Source organism: Capricornis sumatraensis, chromosome 10 (genome assembly GCF_032405125.1).
Source record: "Capricornis sumatraensis isolate serow.1 chromosome 10, serow.2, whole genome shotgun sequence".
Lineage (NCBI taxonomy): Eukaryota > Metazoa > Chordata > Mammalia > Artiodactyla > Bovidae > Capricornis > Capricornis sumatraensis.
In genome coordinates, this window is record NC_091078.1 from 101,044,813 (window position 1) to 101,061,707 (window position 16,895).

General features: G+C 57.5%; 1 protein-coding gene across 3 annotated transcripts in view; it reads right to left on the bottom strand.

Annotated features, from left to right (window-relative positions):
- Positions 1 to 403: 403 nt before the first annotated feature.
- VGLL4 (vestigial like family member 4) overlaps positions 404 to 16,895 on the bottom strand; it is a 142,170-nt gene continuing 125,678 nt past the window's right edge. For 2 of the 3 annotated variants that reach the window (XM_068981733.1, XM_068981732.1), the window contains exons 3-5: positions 6,154 to 6,376; positions 3,301 to 3,427; positions 404 to 2,977 (exon numbers count right to left, since the gene is read on the bottom strand). In XM_068981733.1, coding sequence (XP_068837834.1) covers positions 2,712 to 2,977; positions 3,301 to 3,427; positions 6,154 to 6,376 — 616 coding nt within the window. In that variant the 3' untranslated portion in view covers positions 404 to 2,711. The remainder of the gene's footprint in view (positions 2,978 to 3,300; positions 3,428 to 6,153; positions 6,377 to 16,895) is intronic. The other variant, XM_068981730.1, reaches the window with a different exon arrangement.

The window sequence follows — 16,895 nt, forward strand, 5'->3', positions numbered from 1 at the left end:
CCTCAACTCCAGGGGGTGCGGAGTGGGTGGTGGGTCTGCCTCCGTGCAGCCAGGGGGATGGTCAGAGGGTTTGGGGGAGGCGCCCTGCTGGGGTCGCTCGGGCTGATTCCACTCTTCATCCTGGGCTGCACCTCTGTGGCCGCCACCGAGCAGGGCCCTTACCACAATTCTGTGTGCACGCGCTGTCCTCTTTATCTTGGGCAAGGAAGCAAAGTCAGTGATGAGTCTTGAGTTGGGCTGCTGTAGGTTTTAAATGATGCTTCTCTTTTTGAGAGTTAAAAATTGGTTTAAGCCCCACACTGGCTGGAAAACTAGAGGCCACTGGACACCAGGCACTGAGCCCACCCCACTGTCCCCCAGGGCCCAAGGATCATCCTGACAGTTTGTGGTTTAAGAGCACTTTATTATTGTTCTTAAGGCTACTTTTAAGTACAAAAAAAAGATGGCCTGCCAAACCTTTTTTTTTTTTTCTCTTCTTCTTCTTCCAGGAAAAACAGGCCACAGAGAATGGTATATTACAGATTTACAAACACAGAGAGAATGGTCTGAACGCACTGCGGAGGGCCTGGCTCTGTGGAGAACCTCTCTGTGCCCCGAGGCTGAGGAGTGTCCCCCCGCCCGGGGCCCCTCCCGGCGGCCACTCCCAGCAGGGACCCGGCCCTTGGCGCTCCTGTTTCCCCTCCCCAGCGATGTCCTCGCTGGCGGGCGCCCATTCTGCACAGAGCCGCCGGCAGTGGGTCGTTTTCCTGGGCGACACTCAGTAGCCTGTAGCAATAACAAACTAGTGGCTATTAAGGCAGATGCAGTGTTCTCATAGAATAACTGTGTTCCTGCACTTTTACAGACAAATCTACGACGAAAAAAAAAAAAAGATCAACTTTTTTTTCCAAACAAAAAAAAAACAATATGAATGATTACAATAGGAAAAGGGAAAAATTAAATAGCTACATATCATTAACAAATTAATTGTTCTTCAAAAAATACCTACAAATTTCTCTGTACATTCTTTACGCACAGCGTAATGATGGTCTTAAAGTTACCTATATAAAAAAAGTGTTCTCAATGATTTTTTTTTCCTACAGAAAATATAGGGGCCTGGATGCAAAAGCCTGGAAGCCCAGTGAAGTGGGAGGGAAATGCGTGCGGGGTTGGGGGGGAGACGCCTTCCTCCTGCCTCTTCAAAGGCCTGAAGCCCCAGGAGCCCAGCGCCCACCTGGTCACCCAGTGCCAACTGTGAAAGTCACCAGCGAACCTCTATCTTTCTCCTCCTGACGACCAGGCCAGGGGACAGGCCAGAGCCCTGGTGGGCGGGGCCAGGAGGCAGCGCCGGGAGGGGCGGGGCCCAAGAAAAGGTTCCCGGAAACAAAAGCAGCTGTCGAACATCCACAGCTGGGTCTGTCATGCTCGCTTCTTCACCTAATTCCTAGTTAGTAGCTATGACTATAGCAAATGATAATAAATGCAGCAATAACTGTATAAAGTCAGAGGAATGTATACTGCCTTGGCCCCAGCACACGAGAGGAAGCACACAAAAATACCGCGTCAGATGGTCGGGGATCTGCTGTCCGGCCAAGGGAACAGAGCAGTTTCTGCAGCGAGAGGGAAGCTGGGAGACACCAGTCCCAACTCCCCTGGGAGCAGGCAGGGCGGCAGAAAATAGCCGATGCTGTCAGCCTGCGGCCACCGCTCCAGCATCCTACTCGGCTGCTGACCAGCCACTCGCCCGCCCGCGTCCAGGGCCTGCCAGGGAGTAACGTGGATATCAAATACAAATCTTAGAGTACAACTGTACCAGCAGTAAGTATATCTAGGACTGTAACTGACAAAAATAAAACGCATTCTGAAAAGAAGCTAGTTAAGTATTAAGGATTGTTTGTTTACTGTCTATACAGTTAATAGAAACCAGCTATTTTTATCCATTAAAACATGCATCACTGTTTAAAGCACTACAGGCTCCTCCAACTTCAGCCCTAGCCTAACAAACTGCAGTGTTCAGAAAAGGTAAAATGCCCGTGATTGGTAAGAGTCTGCAGTCCAGTTGCAAGCACCTGAAATCTAGACAGAGAAAGACCTATAGCCTGCATGAGGCTTCCCCTTTCCAAAGCGGTTTTGTCTAAATTAAAAACAACAAAAAACACACAAATGGTCACAAATGTCATCCTGAAACCCTCTGTTTCTCAGCAGTTTGCCCTCAGAGCACCAGCGTCTCGCACAAAGCTGTCAGGCAGGCCACTCGAGTCCTCCTCCCATAGTGCAAATCAGACACGACAGTCCTGTTCTCTTCAAGTAGACGCACACACAAGCACGCACACACGCAGGCTGGGAGCGGAGCCGCGCACGCCCGGCTCTCGAGAAGCGAACGGAAAAGCACAGAGCGTCGGGGTCGCCAGTGGCCTGGCCTGTGACTGAGAAAGCGCGAGCCGCGGCGGCCCGGCCTCGCAGGGCGCTGACCTGTCCAGGCGTCTTTGGTAACCGAGGCGGACAGAGGTGCCCCACGCGGCGCCGCCAGCATGTCTGAGGGCCCCGAGGACGAAGACCAAATAAGTACGAAACACAACAGAAACCCCACCACGTGGTTTTTGCGAATCAACCATCCCTCCCTCTCCCACCGAATTTTTTTTTCCCCAATTTTTCCATTTTTTTAAGCACTGACTGTTCAAAGCTCAGGCAAACCATGCAGATGGACGTGGTGTCGGAGGGCAGCGCTCCCTTCAGGAGACCACGGACGGGGAATGGCCGTGGCTGACCATGTGGGCCGAGGGGCTGGCGGGCTGGCCCCGGCGCGAGGCCGACTCGGGGCTGCTGGACGCGCCGTCCTTGGCCGCCTTGATCTGGAGCCACGTGTCGCCCAGGGCCTTGGCGAAGTGGTCGTCCACGGAGCCCGTGATGGACACGGAGTTGGGGGCCGGCTCTGGCTCCTTGTAGTTCTTGCCCAGGCTCCGGCGGAAGTGCTCCTCCACCACGGGGTCGCAGGTGGCTGGAGAACAGTGGGGGGACGGCGGTCAGAGCGGGGACCGCACAGACGGTGGCCGCGGCGCGGGGCGCGTCTTGGCGCCTGCTGCTCGGGGCCGTGCGCGCGCACCTTCACGCACACAGGGCGGTGGCGGCGACCGCCCCGAGGCTGGACTCGAGGGGGCCTGGAGGGCGGGGCCCACGGGCTGCTCCCCCCGCCCAGCCCGGCGCCTCTGTGCTGGGACAACGCAGCCCTGCGCAGGGGCCCCGAGGCCGCCGTTTCGGGAACAGGAGGGTAAGGGGCGCTGAGTCCCCCGCCCTGTTGGGGGGTGGGGGGCACGCGCAGGCACTCACAGCTCGGGGTCCGCCGGTAGCTGGCCGGGCCAGCCGCGCAGCCGCTGTGCGCCACCGGGCAGTGCGAGAGGTTGCAGTTGCGGGCGCTGGCGGAGGCGCATGTGATCACCGAGGGCCGGTTCTGCAGGGGGAAGGCTGGCATGAGCGGCAAGCACCTGTTGGGGGGTTGCCGACCCCACCCGGCCACCCCGCTCTCGCGTTCCTCCCCTGCTCCGAGGCAGGACGGCCACCCCAGTGCTCCTCAGCCTGGCCGGGCACCCACTGAACCGGGAGAGCCCCCATAGGTGCGCATGGGGCCTTCTCCCCAGCACCCCTTTCCTGCCGAGCACCCCCTGGTAGACCTCTCCCGGCCCAAAGGCAGATCTGGTCAAGGCCCTCCTCCGCTTCGTGGTTCCCACTCTGAAGCTCAAGGACCCAAATCCACAGTGAGCAAGCGCCGAGGAGGTGTGCCAGGCCCCCTCTGAGCAGCAGCCGTGTGAGTCGCCGAGCCCCGGGGACAGAGGCTTGGCTGCTGGGCTGAAATGGGACCATCACCGAGTGGGGGGGGAAGACCAGCGGGTGGACGGCAGGGGGAAGGCCCCCTGCCAAGGGACCACAGGCTCCAGAGCGTGTCCCCCAGACCCCAGAGCTTCTCTGAGCCATTCTGGGACCTTCCAAAATACTCCTAGTTCCGCTCATCTCTTTCCATTCCGACCATGCAAGTGACCACGGAGACGGAGGAACCGCCCCCAGCGCGCGAGTCACACACCAGTGTTACCTGGTCGGCCTTCCGGAACTCGCTGTGCTTTCCCAAGACCACCACGCTGCCTGCCTGGCAACCTCCACCCACCCTTCAAAACCCTGTTCAAGTACCTCCTCTGTGTGAGGCATGAAGCCACCTCCAAGCAGGCACCCTGCCAGACATCCCCCGACCGGATGAAAACACCTGTGAACCAACCACGCCCTCAGGCTGCAGCCAGGAAGGGTCCTGATAGCCCCAAATGAGACGGAGGCGGCCAGCCAGCTCCGGGGAGCTGGGCGTCAGCCGAGACCGAGTGCAGCAGCAGGTCAGCAAGGGGATCGGGGCTTGTCCAGCCCCGGCCATTCCCGTAAAGAGCCAGGTTGGTAGCCCCTGCAGAGGCCTGCAGAGCAGACCTTCCCGGGATGGGAAGTGGGCAGGTCTCTGATACGGATCTGGCTCCATTTGAGAGAGCAGGCGTGTGCTTGGGTCTAACGAGGAACAGCACACACCCGAGCTGAGGCAAGGTGAGGCTGAGCAGCAGCAGCCCGAGAACAAAGACCTCGGGGCTTTACTGATGGTTCCACACGTCGGCAGCGGAGCAGAGCCACCGGGAACCGGTGTGACACCTTGCCGTGGGGACAGAAACAGTGGAGAGGAGGAAACGTGGCTCTGAGACTCGGAGGGCCTCGGAGAACCGAGTGCCCGCTCGTTAGGCAGGACCTTCATTCACCTTCTAAGCTCGTTTTGTGAAACGGGAAGAATCGGACCTGACGGGCCTGGAGCGCGGCCTGAGACGGGTCTGGGGGCCTGCCCGTGGTCAGGTCCAGGCGTCCTGCCACTTCTGGAGGTCTGTTCAAACCGCCGAGTCCGTGCTACCCCCACCCACCAGATGGGGCTGCGGCTGAGGCAGGAGACTTGGGGGGGAAAACTTGGGAGCTGGGGGGCAGCCACGCTGAGCTGGCTGTGCGATCCACACGCAGCGAGAGAAAAGGATGCAGAGACGGGCCCGGAGCCAGGGGAGGAAGGGGGCCAGGCTCCCATCCAGCTCTCAAGCCCGGTCTGGCCCTTCCTTCCGAAGCCTGGCTGCACCCACGGCTCCAGGAGACGCCCGGGGCCTCTCGCTATAACTTCCTTCCTTCCTGCAGCGCCGGTGAGTGTTCCCTACCTGGTAGCTCCCCGACTCCCCCCAGCTGATACATGAACAGTCTGGCTTACTTGATTACCTGGCTCCTCCAGACTCGAACTGTGTGCACGCCCACATGTTGCTTGACCAGCTTCTAACACACTACCCACACAAAGCAGCTGCCTATGCCCGGTTTTGTTAAAAAAAAGAAAAAAAGGAAACAAATAGGGTCGTGATTTGGGGCTTTAAGGCAGGAAGCGCAACTGTTCATCAGCCTTCCTGGGAGCAACAGCGAGACTTCACCCAACACCTGAGGGCGCCTACGAGCAGGGGGCACAGACTGGGTCAGAAGCAGGCCTGGGCAGGGGCTGCGGTAGCAGCCTGGAGGCTGAGCTCGGCTCCAGCACCTCCCCGTGCTCGCATCCGCGTCCAGGAGTCTCGAGCAAACCCTGACTGAGGATCTGCTGTGCCCCAGGCCCTGGAGGTTGAGAGAGAGGAACCACGGGTTCACGCCGTGCTTCTGAACCGCACAGTTAATGCCTCCCTTTATCAGCTCTTCCCCCAGGAGCCCGTTTTCTAAGTCTCTTCCTACCAAACAGGCTGTGTTTATTGACAACTTACTTCCCTTATTTTCCTTTATATATGTATATATCCAAAACAGTCCCTGTCTGCCAATCACAGGGTTCTGACCAGACTTCCTAGGGCCCCAGCCCCGAGCAGAGCAGCCTGGCACTGAACTCCAGCCATGTGGCCTCTAAGGGGTTCGCTTCGGAGTCCCCCTGGGATCATCGCACTGATCCCGAAAGGGCTGCCGAGGAAGAGGGCAAGAAACATGGCAAGTCCAGGCCATTCCCTCCTCGTGCAGAGCAGCAGCCCCCAGACACTGCCGCTTCTCTGAGGCCGCTCGGCCCACGGAGCGGGGCGCATACACGGAGTCACCCACGCAGCTGGTGCCCCCGGCACAGCCCGGGGATGGGGTCCCGCCCCCCCGACAGAGGTATACCTGCTGCCGCTCCACCGGGGCCAGGGTGGGCGAGAGGCCGGCCGGCCTGCCGGCGTCCAGGCTGTTCTTGGTCAGTGCGAGGGGCTGCTCCATGCTCAGGCTGGGCAGGGACGCGTACAGGGGGCCACCGTGCAGGCTCATGGTGGGGGCCACAGCCCGCTCGATGGGGCTGCGGCTCCGCTCCCGGGGGTCTTTCCGGCAGTCCCCGTTGGCCGTCTTGTTCCTGAAAAGAGAGCAGCGCGCGCTCAGACGAGAACGCCTGACAGCTTCTGGGTGGGGAAGGGGCCTTTGGCCAGGGTCGGGCTCACACTGATCATTCTAGCCCTTCTCTGCCGTGGGGAGGGACCACACCATCATCACCCCACCTCGGGGCGCCTCCAACAGCCCACAGGGAGCCAGGGGCCTGCACACTAGCCCAGGTGGGCACTGGGGAGCGGTGCCCTCAAAGGGTCTGGGTTCTGCTCCGTGGCACCAGCAGGAAGGGATGGGCCCCCCACCTCAGCAGCCTGGATGCAGCTTCTCTGACACACCCCACCCACATGGAGCCAGAGACCTCACCCCGAGCCGGCGTGGTCTGCCCGGCACCAGCCTTCAGAAGGACAAAGGCGGTTAGGATGCTGCAACAACCCAGCATCTCCCACACACCAGGTCCCGACCTGAGCCGGGGACACCGTGAACCTCCCAGGTGGGGGGATTGAGACCCCATGTGGTCTCGTCACTGGATGCCTCACGGTGCGGTGCTCAGGTGAGGATCCCCGACTCCCGCGGGAGGGCCTCGCCGGGGCTCATCTGAGGCGGGGTCACCCGTGGCATCCCCGGGAAGCTGAGGCCGCGGCAGGCGCCCATGAGGGCCCCCAAGGGCCGGCCCGCCACAGCCCTGACCCCCCATCCGTCCGCCCTTCCTTGGCTCCGTCACGCCGCCCACGCTGGGACCGTCCACACCCCTGGGCCAACGACACCCCCCAACTGCTGAGCCTGGCTCTGGCCCTGGACCCCGCCAGAGTGCGCCGTGCAGGCTCGCGAGACAGCCGCCCTCCCCTCACCCCACTAGTGAGCCTGCCTTCCTGTGTCCCTGGAGCCCCCCAGGGCATCTGAGAGCCCACTCGGCCCGGCACCCTCGTGCGCAGCGCCCCGCCCGTGACCGCTGAGAAGCTGTGGGTGAGGGCGAGGCCCCAGGGCCTGAGCAGCCGTCCCGCAGATGCAGTATGTGCCCATCAGGGTGGCACTGGGGCTCGGGGGAGGCGGGGCGGTGATGCAGGAGACCAGCCAGGTTCTGCCAGCACGTCCCCGGAGCCGGTGTCCTCAGCCGCCGTGTGGGCGTGGGGGCCGCCTGGGAGGGTCTCGAACGGGGATCGAAGGCTACACGTACGGAATCGTGCAGGCGGAACGAACCACCCGTAGCTCAGCTCATCAGCTGCAGCGCAGCCCGACCGCACGCGGCACACCGGTCAACTCGTGGGTGTCCCCACCCGAACCCCCCATCCTCCGGTGGACTCTACAGTGACTCAGACACAATTGGAGGACGAAATTCCAGCCCACGAAGATGCTCACAGGCAAGTGAGACAATCCAGACGAGGTGCTCCGCGCATGCCCCACAGACCCCAGCAACATCCAGAGAATTACGAGACCAGAAAGAGAAAAGGAGAAAAAAGCCCTTAATTCTGAAACCAGCCTGTCCGTGACGTATCGTCTTCCTGTGAAGATTCAGAGGACATTACTGGCCTTTATGCAGAAGGCTCCACAGTCGTAACCGCGAACGCCGACATTCAGATAGAAGGTCACACAGCAGGGACATCAGCCCTCCGACCCGAGGTGAGCGGGCTTTTCCTGAACAGGGTGTTTTTCCCTTAATGTAGCTCAGTCAAGAGTCCGCCTGCCAATGCAGGAGACATGGGTTTGATCCCTGCATCAGGAAGATCCCCTTGGAGAAGGAAATGGCAACCCGCTCCAGCATTCTTGCCTGGAGAATCCCATGGACAGAGGAGCCTGGCGGCTACAGTCTACGGGGTCACACAGAGCCAGACATGACCGACCGACTGACAATTTCCCACTAGTGTTCGATGTTCTACATAAACCGCCTCCCTGACAGAACCTCCCCGAAAAGTGAGGTTTCTAGACGTCATACCACGAACCGTTGAGAGGCTGCGGGCTGGTCACGTCACTGGGACAAGCCCCCGTGCAGTTCAGGCTCCGTCCCAGTCCACCAATGCTGACCGAGCCCTCGTCTCGTGATGGTTACGGGAGGAAGACAGCCCTGCTCAGGGGCTCACGATCTGGGCACCGGAGGGTCTGCCCCGCGTCACCCTGGGTAGAAGAGGAGTGAACAGGGCAAACGGGCCCCTGCAGGCAGGACGCAGCGGGCATCGAGGGCCCCAAGAGACACCGAAAGCACCCAGAAACCGTCTGAAGAAGTCGCTGGTTAATTTTAGTAAATTACACATTACTCACACTTCCAAGCTCCTTTTCCCGGTTCCCAGAGCTTGGACACAGACGTCCTTTTCCTTCCCCCAGTGAATCACCCCCGGGCTCCGCCACTTCCCAGGCGTCACGTGCTCCCGGACCCAAAACCACACACTTCCTGCCTGTGACCCGTGGCACCTCCGCCCTCCTTAGGGACATGTCTTGCTCCTCAAGGGGCCCAGAGGCCTCCCGGGTGGTGGGCGCCGGGGACCGCCCGAGAACACGAGGCTCAGGGTCCCGGGCCCCACCCCACCAGGGGCCCATTCTCACCCTGGGGAGGGCGCTGCCACAGGGAAGATGGCAAGGGGCTCACGAGTAGGGAGAGGACACCGTCCTCCAGGACAGGGCATCCGGGCCTGGGTCCCACGAGCTGCCGCCCTGCCCTCCAAGTCCCCGGGGGAAGGCACACTCGGCCCCAGGCAGGGGACCGTGCAAAACGCCCTCCGCACGCACCCTCATGAACGCAGGGCTCCCTGCCCTTCACCAACGGGGGCCAGAGCTGCAGCAAACACCTGGGAAGGTTTGTCTGCCCGCTCTCAGCAGAGGCTCCGAGTTCTTAGGCTGGGGAGGGAAGCGGAATGAAGCAGTTTAGTGCTTTCGAGGAATGTTCTGGGGCCCTGGGGTCCCCAGGCGGCAGCTCCTGGACCCAGTTCAGTGCCCCCGTGTTCCCCACCCCATCCTGGGCTCCTGTAATTCAGGAACACCCCTGAGCTGGCGGGGTGGCCACGGGATGCAGAACACTCGCCTAGCTGGCTGACGTGCTGGTTTAGGACGGGGATCGGGCCGGCAGCATGTGCCAGCGCCTCAGAGAAGAAGCTCGAGGCAGAGCCGACGAACACTCAGCCCGAGAGGCTGAGAGATGGAGGCAGGGCAGCAACCGGGCACTCGGCAGGCCCCGGCCAGCCCCCACCTCCCCCTGTCTCCATCCTCAGCTCTGGGAGGCCGCCCAACCCCCAAACCACAGGGCTGGAGGACACAGCAGGGACGTGTGCATGCACGAAGGGCCACAACACCAGGGGACACGGCAGGCTCCCCAGCGGGACTGGAGCTCCCACCCTCCATGCCCTGCCCGCTCCCCGGAGCTGAGCACAGCGCAGAGCTTTAAACAACCATTCACTAAGTGAACTGTTAAAGGACAGGTATCGTGTGACGTTATCATGTGAGAGTTGAACTGTGAAGAAAGCTGAGCACCGAAGAACTGATGCTTTTGAACTGTGGTGTTGGAGAAGACCCTTGAGAGTCCCTTGGACTGCAAGGAGATCCAACCACTCAATCCTAAACGAGATCAGTCTTGGGTGTTCACTGGAAGCACTGTTGCTGAAGCTGAAACTCCAATACTTTGGCCACCTCATGCGAAGAGCCGACTCACTGGAAAAGACCCTGATGCTGGGAAAGACTGAAGGCGGGAGAAGTGGACGACAGAGGATGAGATGGTTAGATGGCATCACCAACTCAATGGACATGAGTTTGAGCAAGGTCTGGGATTTGGCGATGGACAGGGAGGCTGGTGTGCTGCAGTCCACGGGGTCGCAGAGTCAGACACGACTGAGCAACTGAACTGAACTGAATCATGTGTGATCCAGTTAACAGGGTCTGTGATGACTGAAAGGGAATTAAGGAAATTCCAGAGGGAATGCCCAGCAGGAAGAGACTTTTTTTCTGAAAAAGCAGAATTTAAGGAGCATTTACACACCAGGCACAAAGACCTGTGAAGCGCTTTCCCCCTTTCCCGCCCCCATCCCTAGTTTTCCTCTCCCAGCCCAGCTCCTGCTTGCAAACGGCCCCCAGGTCATCCAGACCCAGGTCACCCTCCTTCCTCCTCCTGAGGGGGGTGCAAGGGTGTGACCACGACGTCCTAGTCGGGTGTCGTCACCCTCAGCACCAGTTTCAGACAGGAAGCAGGGAGGTGTGGGTGGAGACAGCCCAGCAGGGCACAGGGCTCAGAGGAAAGGCGTCAGCACCGCGAGGCTGGGAGGTGAGGCAGAGATGCCGTCCGGGTACTCGACGGTGAGCCGGGTGTCACGGGCCGGACACGGCTGAGAATTAACTCACATTCAGAGCCCCGCTCCCCAGGACACAGAGGGACCCGGGACCCTGCTGCAGTGCCCAGCCCACCCGGCATCGGCAGGGCATGGGGGAGCCCACCCGCCCCTGCCTTTGACCAAGAAGACAGTGTCGTCTGTGACACCCGTCACCAGGGACATCCAACGGGCATGCAGAGCCAGGCCGCCAGGTGCCCACACGCTGCAGCCCCAAGAGCAGGGCCGGCGCTCAGAGACCTGCCTCACTCGGGGAGTCAGGGCTCCCTGACCTCTGAGACCCACGACGCAGGACCACTCTCCTAACAGCTTGCGCTCAGCCGTGTCCAACTCTCTCGACCCCGTGGACTGCGGCCCGCCAGGCTCCTCCGTCCATGGGATTTCCCAGGCAAGCATACGGAGTGGGTTGCCATTTCCTCTTCCAGGGGCTCTTCCCAACCCAGGAATCGAACCCGCGCCTCCTGCGATGGCAGGCAGGTTCCTTTTTAACCTCCTGGGAAGCCCTCCTAACAGCTCGACTCAACGTAAATAAGGGACCAGTTTTCCTCGACTGGAACAGCCTGTGCACGTTCTCCATCATGAGCTGAGACAAGAGGGAAAAACCAAAGTTTTGGAAAAGAGGTCCACACCGAGAGCCCGACTGCCGAAGCTCCTCGCCCTCCCCCACCGGGCCTGGCAGCCAGAGGGCGGCCCCGCGTGGACCAGCCAGGCCCTGCCTGCGGCCCGACCGCGTCACGTGGGCCCCATGTGTGCGTTCACTCATTTCAAATGAACGCAGGCGTTGCTGAGACCAATGAAACACAAATTAACTCAGCATTCCTACTGCTGCTAAAGGTGTAAGTGATGTTTGCCATTAGGCATTTTCTCAATGAACAACACTTTAAAAAAAAGATACAAGCAACTCTCGTATTCTTGGCATCGGACAGAGTCCGGGCGCCCAAGGAGGGATGGAAGCGTCATGTCTCTCCTCCCGCCCAAGAGCTGCAGCATCTACAGCGCCCGCAGGGCTCGACTCTCACTGCCGCAATGCGCGCGGCCAGGCAAGGGAGAGATTCAGGGCGACACGGGCTCCGCCCACGGAGGAGCCCAGAACGGCTGCCTTTTCTCCCTTTGCTCTTCTGCCGGGGGCCCCGGCTGCTGCGCGCACACGGCGAGCGGAGGCCACGCTCCAGTTGAGGCATCAGCGTGCGGGTTCCTCAGCGCGCTGGCAGCTCTCGTTGCAGACCACAGGCTCTAGGCACTCGGGCTTCAGCAGCGGCACGTGCAGTCTCCCAGCGGACCGGGGATCGAACCCATGTCTCCCCACGCTGGCAGGTGGATTCCTAACCACTGGACCACCAGGGAAGTCTGAGGTGGCTCTTAAGATGGACAGTGTCTGCAGCAGCTCTGCTGGGGTCAAGCCAGCAGCTTCCGCACACCCTCAGGCTGATGCTGAGATTCCCCGGGCAAAGCCTTCCTCGGGCTAGAAACGTGGTACCCAGCACTCAGGCCACAGGACGACGCAAGCCACCTGCCGGCCCGGGATTCGGGAGGGGAGACACGGCCCTTCCGGACACGCGGACCTCTGCACGCTGCCTGCTCAGACGCTCCCACAAGTCAGCACCAGCACCCAATACATAAGTGGACCGACCAAAAAGCAAACGGATTCTTAGGGACAGCCTGCACCAACTGGATTGAATGACACAGGAACCTGTGAAGCTCCAGGGCAGCGGCTGGCCCAGGGGTCACCGTGACGGAGAAGCGATCCCAGGCCCTGCCACCAGGAAGCGGGGGTCTGAAAACACCTTCAATGCCATCTCCACTCCCCTTCTGGGTGGGAGCCGGGCCCCCTCTCTAATCCCATTCCAACTCTTTGGAAGGCTCACTCTCAGCCTTGACTCCACACTCGGTGACAAGTCGCTGGAAGACACTGCACAGTGCTGATGGTGAAAAGCCTGGATGCTTCGTCCTGGTCAGAGGAAGAGGGCTTTGTGGTGGGGGTGGCTGTGAACAACCGAGGGGAGAGGGGTGTGAACTGAAGCACACCTGTGTGACCCCTTGTGGCGACTGCTCAGACACCCCCAGGGCTGGGGGCTTACTCAGTTCACTCGACGGCTGCAAAGCGCCAATGAAAGGCACCCCCTATAATGAACGGAATCTACATTCCAGTATAATTCTCTGATTGACAGTCTGCTCTTTGGAAAAGCCCAAGGAAGTCTGTTTCTTCCTCCAGCCGCCGGAAAACTGCTTCTGCACCCACCCTGCCACGCCCAGGATCCTCTTGAGCCAACAACAATCCCTGCAAACGGTCCTAACACCGTCAACACCATACCATCCTGCCGTCACCCACTTCTGTGTGCTCTCCAAATCAGCATCCGTCTCTAAGTGTGGTGCCCAGAACTAGACTCCCCATGGACCGGCGCCCACCAGGCTCCTCTGCCCAGGGGATTTATCCAGGCAAGAAAACTGGAGTGGGTTGCCATGCCCTCCTCCAGGGGATCCTCCCAACCCAGGGATCAAACCTGGGTCTCCTGCACTGGCAGGGGGATTCTTTACTGTCTGAGCCAGCAGGGAAGCCCTTTAAGTGTGGTACCCAGAACTAGAAATAACACTCCGGAGGAAATGGAAAGAACAGACAACGCTCTTCGATGCGCACAGCATATTTTGAACCAAAAAATCAAAAGTAAGAACCAAGGCCAACACAGAACTGAATGCTGACATCAGGAGAACTCCGAGACCTGCACTCAACTGGAACTCCACCGGCAACAACAGGACCCAAGATGCAACGGTCCTCCAGCAGCCTGGTCCCATGGCAACGTCGTCTCCTAAAATCCTTCCGCTCTCTTTTTCCCCTCTTTCACTCGGCTACATTGTGACGTACTGGCTAAAGAGAGAGATTATAAATGAGTTCCTGCCCCACGTGCGCACGCCCGTCAAGGACGGACCCGCACGTTTCCCCCAGCGCTATCTGGTTTGCGGCAATTCTCTCCCCTTCACGACCCACGCAGCTGTGCTCCTGCCCCTGAACGCAAGCGCGTGGCCAGCATCCAGCTCCCATGCTGGCAGTGTGCGCGCGCGCGCATGCGCTCAGTCGTGCCTGACTCTGTGACCCCGTGAACTGCAGCCCGCCAGGCTCCTCTGTCCACGTGGACTCTCCAGGCAAGAACACAGGAGCGGGCTGCCATCTCCTCCTCCAGGGGATCTTCTGACCCAGGGATTGAACCTCGAGCCTCTTGCATCTCCTGCACGGGTAGGCAGGTTCTTGACCAGCTGAGCCGCGGGGGGAGCCCTGATGTTCCGAACTATCCCGCGGACTTCTTTTTCTTTTATTTTTACTGCAGTACAGGTGACTCATGATGCGTTAGGTTCAGGTGCACAGCAGCATGATTAAGCTACAAATACTCAGATCATTCTTTTTTAGATTCCTTTCTCACAGAGGTTATCACAGAATTCTGAGCAGAGTTCCCTGGGCCATACAGCAGGTCCTTGTTGGTTTACCTGTCTTATGCGGAGCAGTGGGTGTGTGTTCATCCCGAGCTCCCGATTCATCCCTGCCTTGCCATGCCTCCCTTTTAGTAAGAATACATTTGTTTCCGATATCCGTAAGTCTGTTTCCGTTTTGTAAATCAGTTCATTTGTATCACCACGCATGAGGGGTGCCATGTTTCCGTCTTTCTGTGACTTCACTTAGTATGACAACGGCTAGACTCATGCATGTCACTGCTCATGGCGTTATTGTTCTTTAGTTTATGGCTGAGTAGCATTCCATCGCACACAGTACCGCATCCCCTATCCGTTCACCTGTCGATGGGCATTTGGTTGCTCCAGCATTCTGCCCTTCGTAAACAGCGGTCCAGTGAACTCTGCGCTGCAAAGTTTCTTTCCGAACTCGGGTTTCTTGGGGACCTGTGTCCAGCAGCGGTGCTTCCGGATCACACGGTAGCTCTCTTTCTGGTTTCGTAACCAGCCTCCATCCTGTTCTCGGAGTGGCGCTACCAACCTGCGTTTCCCCCAGTAATGGAGGAGGGAGCCCTTTTCTCCACGCTGTCTGCAGGACTTTTTCTTTGGAGATTTTTGATGACGGACCTTCTGACAGGCATCAAGGGGGCACCCTGGTGGAGTTCTGATTTGTGTTTCTCTGGTCAGTACTGAGAGTGGAGCATCTTTTTGTGTGCTTTCTGGCCATCTGTGTGTCTTCTTTGGAGAAATGTCTATTCACATCTGCCCACTTTTTAAATTTTTGGGGGGGCGGGGGACATAGAACTACATGAGCTTTTTCTTATTTTGGAGCCATGGACTTCTTGATAGTAGAGGATAAGTTCTAACTCAACACATTCATTCAACACTAAACAAAATTTTAAAAGCCAGTTTTTCTTTCAAAACCACCCACCAACCCTGACTAACATCAGAAACTCTGCAAGGAAAAATAAATTACTGAATTAAATTATTACAAAACTTTACTAAAAATGTTTGAGTATATAAAGTGATTAAATGTTCATTTAATAAAAGATCCTGAGGCATCTACCAAATATTCTTTAAAAGTTATTGTAATTATCAATTATGGAAGTATCATTATTAAAGGGCCTTTGGGACCCTCCATCTGACAGCAAATTATGTAGTGTATTAATTTCCAGCATTTAGTGAATTAATTCTCTCTGAGCAGCCACATGGTCTTGGCTAAACTCTTTCTAAAAACCAGAGGAAAAGGATAGCTGAGCTATTTTTTTTCTTTACTTCACAGAATAAGAACATGATTAGAATTTCTTCAAGATTATTTCAAGGATTCCTGGACACTAAGAAAGGCTATTAAGCAATGGATAACTGATAGGCAAATTACCAATCACCAATCTCCATTCTCTAAGCAAGTCCCCAAGGGATTTGCAAAACACCGATGTGGATGGCTTACTTCACTTCCCAACTTATTAAAATGCATTTCTTGCCAAATATTCTCATTTTCAAACTCTTTACACAATCAGGACTGACTCTCCCTGTAGTGTCTGCTTAGTTTTACTGTAACGTCAGTAGCATCCAGCTATTAAAAACCAAATATTTAATCCCAAACCTAGCACCCGGAAGAGGAACCCAGGAGAACCATGACTGTTCAACCCTGAAAGGGCATCATGCCCCCGCCCCCCCACCCCAAATCTTGACTTAAGATCCTAAAAATGTCTTCAGAGAACCCAGGAGGGCCATCACCCAATACCTGGAGCGACACACCCCTTTCCTTTTCACAAGCACCTCCCACATCAAATGGGAATGGTGACTCCCAACCAATCACCTTTTAAATTAAACCCCCCCCCCCCCCGGCCCAGGTCCTCACATGAGGACCACTCCCCACCATGAGGCCCCAGATGTCCTAGCCTGAGAGTTAACCATCTGTCCTCCAAGTTCTTTACACACTCTTCAACCCAGCTGAGCACGGAATGCAAAGGCTGAACACATAATAAATTCATTACTGTTTATTCACTTGAACCGAAGTTAATCATTAGTCTTTGGAAGGTTTTCTTTTAATCTTTTTTTTTTTTTAATTGTGGCAAAATACACTATTTAAGTCATTTAAAAACATACAGTTCAGTGGCATTAAATATATGCGCACTGGGTTTTTTGGTGCCTCGTCTTAATGGTGGCACTGCGGGTCTGCAATCTTCACTGCAGCGCACAGGACTCTCTCAGCTGCGGCGTGCAAGCCCTCAGCTGCAGCCTGCGGGATCTAGTTCCCTGAGCAAGGACGGAACCCAGAGCCCCTGCACGGGGAGCATGGAGTCTTAGCCATTGGACCACCAAGGAGTCCCCACCTGCACTGCTGTGTAACCATCCCCGTCATCCACATCCAGAAATTCCTTATCTTTCCAAAGTGAGACTCTGCACCTCTTAAATATGAACTCAGTCCTCTCTCCTCAGCCACCTGGCGATCACCCTTCTCCTCACTGCTTCAATGAACACGAGCCCCCCCACTGAAGAATATCACACACTGTGTTTTGGTGACCGGTACATTTCACTTTGCATAAGGTCTTCAAGGTACATCCATGGGGTAGCAGCTGCCAGAACGGGGTTCCTTTTTTACAGCTGAGTAATATTCCATTGCATGGACCCCACTCATTCCTTGACGGACACTGAGCTGCTCGGGGGGCTGTGAACACAGGTGTACAGATGCCTTCACTTCCTTTGGGCCTGTACTCACGAGAGGACTTGCTGCATCACATGGTAACTCTGTGTTGAACTCTAGGTCCTTAGACGTTTTGACTAATCATTGGTGGTAAGTGT